Here is a 3,445-nt window from a genome sequence, read left to right as displayed (position 1 = left end):
GCATCTTACCTGATGTATCTTGATAGCTATCTTAAGCTCATAATGGCTTAGTATCTTATAATTTTAACTTGTCATTGACTTTTTATTTCATAATTTTGAATTATGACTTAAAATGTTTTTGTCATAATTATAACCTTGTATCTGACATTAACATTGACATACAATAAAAAGTCATAATTGCATTTTTGCCAAATTATATTTTTGTCATTATTTCAACTTTTTACAGCATGGTTACGACTTTTTGTCATATTTATAACTTTTTAACTCATAATGTGACTTTATCTCATGACTTAGTATCTCATAATTTTCACTTTTTATGTCATCATTTTGACTTATGTGACTTTTTAGCTCATAATTTCGAATTTTTATCTCAAACATTTTGTCAGCATTTCAACTTTATCATAATGACTTTTTCATCTCATATTTAGATTTTTGACTTTTCTTCCCATAATTGTGACTTTTTTTCTCATGCCTTAATATCTCATAATTTTGACTTTTTTTGTAATTATGACTCTCATACTTTTGACAAATTTCAGCTTTTTTACATCATAATTTTTTAATGTTACAATTGACTTTAAATGCAACTATTAAATACGACTTGTATCATAATTTTGAATTTTTATGATCATTTTTATCTCTTATTAATTATTCCAGTCCTTTGGAATTCTCACATGAACTAGTGAGTGAGCTGAGATGTTCTAGTGCTGGTGTGTGTGTGTGTGTGTGTTCAGATGTTCTAGTGCTGGTGTGTGTGTGTGTGTGTGTTCAGATGTTCTAGTGCTGGTGTGTGTGTGTTCAGATGTTCTAGTACTGATATGTGTGTGTGTGTGTGTGTGTGTGTTCAGATGTACAAGCGCTGGAGTTCTGAAGGCTGTCCGGGTCGCAGGGGTCACGACGCTCCCATGATCGCGTACGACGCTCTGCTCGGCGCCGGCTCCAGCTGGGAAGAGCTGTGTAAACGGGCCATGTTCCACGGAGGTCAGGAACGCTTCTCACACACACCGTCGCATGCAGACCGCGCTCCGCTTCACAGAGTTCTAGATGCGCTCTTAACCCTCTGGTGCTCTTCGCGTGTCGATCAAAAATTTTACTTTATTTGAATGAAATTAATGTATTATATTTTAGTTTGATAATGTTTTTTATTTAATATTTTGCATTTTTAGGGGATTTTATGGCTCTAAATTATATTCACGCTGTATTTATAATCCATTCATTCACTTTTTGAGCACAGCCTTGAAAATAAAATTTCCAACTTAAACTGTCATAAATCTTGAACGCTGAAGTTTGATCTCTTTTCAAACACGACACTTGGCAGATTATTGCTGAAGAGGAAAAAGTTTAAAAAAGTGAACTTAAAAAAAGTTACAGAATTTTATGTTTATTGTTATGAAAAATGTGCAAAAACACTATTTTCAATTTTATATGAACTATATATTTTCACAAAAAAAACCCTACTCTAAAACTGTGAGAAAATCAAAACCATAAATCTAAACAAGTTGTGTTCAAAATTTAAGCTTGATGTCTCAAAAAATGATCTTTCATTAAGATGTAGTTCGGCTGCAGTACCAAACGCTTCCACTAGAGGACATTCGTCTCCATTGTTTTCAGGACTCTTTAACCTGTTCGAATCATGTCCATGATTTTTTTTCTGTTCACGTAGCAAGTGCCAAAACCTTTCCCAAGTTTCGTACCGAAGAGCACCAGAGGCTTAATGAATGTAATAGCCAGAATTCACATCTGTCTGTACAGACCGCCAGTCATTTACCCAGAATCCCTTGGTGTAGAGGTTCACTGACCGTGGTCTTGCAGGTGAGGGCAGTGCGACGGGTCTGATCGCTGGAACTCTGTTCGGGTTGCTCTACGGGATCAGTCCGGTTCCAGTCGGACTCTATCAGGATCTGGACAAAAGGGACAAACTGGAGGATCTGGGAGGACGATTATACCGAGCGGCGTCGGTAGAGAAGTAAAGACCTGGACTGAGTCCGTCCATCACCTTCTTATTAACACAGAGTTTAACACACGTTCATGCGCTTTATGGACTTAAGCAACATGATTATATTAAACGTGTAGTGATTGGAAAATATACAAAAGTAATAAAAGTTATCTTTCTGCAAGCGGTCCCACGTGAACATTTAAAAAGGAATAGAAGGAATGATTGAGATCTGTAACATGTTACAATAATCTGTGAGTTTATGCATTGATAGTTTAGCTGAGGTCCACTAAATAATATTTTCAGATACAACTGATTTTATTAATGTATTAGTAAATGCTGAAGCTAATAAGATAAATGCTTAAGAAGTATTTTCCATTGTTAGTGAAAGCTTATAAAGTGATACAATCTTACAGATCTGAGTTACTCGAGTGACAGAAGGTGGCGCCAAACTCTTCCCTGTGCTGTAAACTCTGACTATTACCATCCTTTATTGACTATGTTCGGCTGGCTGTTTAAACATCATTAAATCTAATAAAAATGGTTTCTCTTGTTTATTAGCATATCAAATATTTCTCATTATACCAGTTAAAAGGAGTGTATGGGAGAATGGGTGTGGCCAGAGCGGTGGTGGGCGGGGCTAGTTCAGTGACGGACACTGCTCACAGTTCATTCACTCAGAGATTAAAGATTCATTTGAAGTCTTATTTATGAGCTCTTCACTGACTCACTGAACATGAAACTCTTTCCCTAGAATCTTAATTAAAGACTAATTGGCTTCATCAACAACTCTTTCCTTTAGCTGATGATGTCACATGTATTAACCAGTTAACTTTCACCCCTCTTTCTGATCACAGATCTGAACCTAAATGGTTGTGCTTCATGAATGATCTCTTTTTAAAGAAGAAATGTAGCAGATTATGTGTGAAAGCACTTCAAAAAATATAAGTGTAAGAAGTTTCGGTGTTCTGTAAAGCACATGCACTGAACTGAACATTTTTATTTTATACAAAATATATATTTTACAAAATAATTTGGCCTGGATTAATCACATCAACATTTTTTTTTGTCATAATTTCAATTTTTTTGCAGCATCATTTTTATATAATTATTACTCTATTACTCTTTTTTTTTTAATCTCATAATGACTTAGTATCTCATAATTTTGATTTATGTCATTGACATTTTATCTCATTTTGATATAATTATAACTTAGAATGCTGTTATTTTGACTTTTTGTCATAATTATGACTTTTTATCTGACATTGATATTGACGTAAAAAGTCACAATTGTTGTTACATTAAAAAAAATAGTTTGTCCTAATTATGACTTTAATCTCATATTTTGACGTTTTGTATCCCATAATTTTTACTTTTTAAGCTCATTATTTTCACTTTTTAGTTCATAATGACATCTTTTTATCATTATGACTTAATTTTTTATCTTACATATATTATGACTTTATCTCAAAATGTGACTTTTTTATCTCACAACTTCTACTTTTATGCCATAAT

General features: G+C 33.7%; 1 protein-coding gene across 2 annotated transcripts in view; it reads left to right on the top strand.

The window, feature by feature from the left end:
* The window catches only part of adprhl1 (ADP-ribosylhydrolase like 1), an 11,520-nt gene extending 8,884 nt beyond the window's left edge, over positions 1 to 2,636 (top strand). For both annotated transcript variants that reach the window (XM_084402103.1, XM_084402104.1), the window contains exons 6-7: positions 846 to 978; positions 1,810 to 2,636. In XM_084402103.1, coding sequence (XP_084258229.1) covers positions 846 to 978; positions 1,810 to 1,967 — 291 coding nt within the window. In that variant the 3' untranslated portion in view covers positions 1,968 to 2,636. The remainder of the gene's footprint in view (positions 1 to 845; positions 979 to 1,809) is intronic.
* Positions 2,637 to 3,445: the final 809 nt, after the last annotated feature.

Source organism: Rutilus rutilus (genome assembly GCF_951802725.1).
Source record: "Rutilus rutilus genome assembly, chromosome: 2".
Taxonomy (NCBI): Eukaryota; Metazoa; Chordata; class Actinopteri; order Cypriniformes; family Leuciscidae; genus Rutilus; species Rutilus rutilus.
The sequence above is the reverse complement of the archived record's forward strand: the minus strand, read 5'-3'. Positions and strand labels throughout refer to the sequence as shown.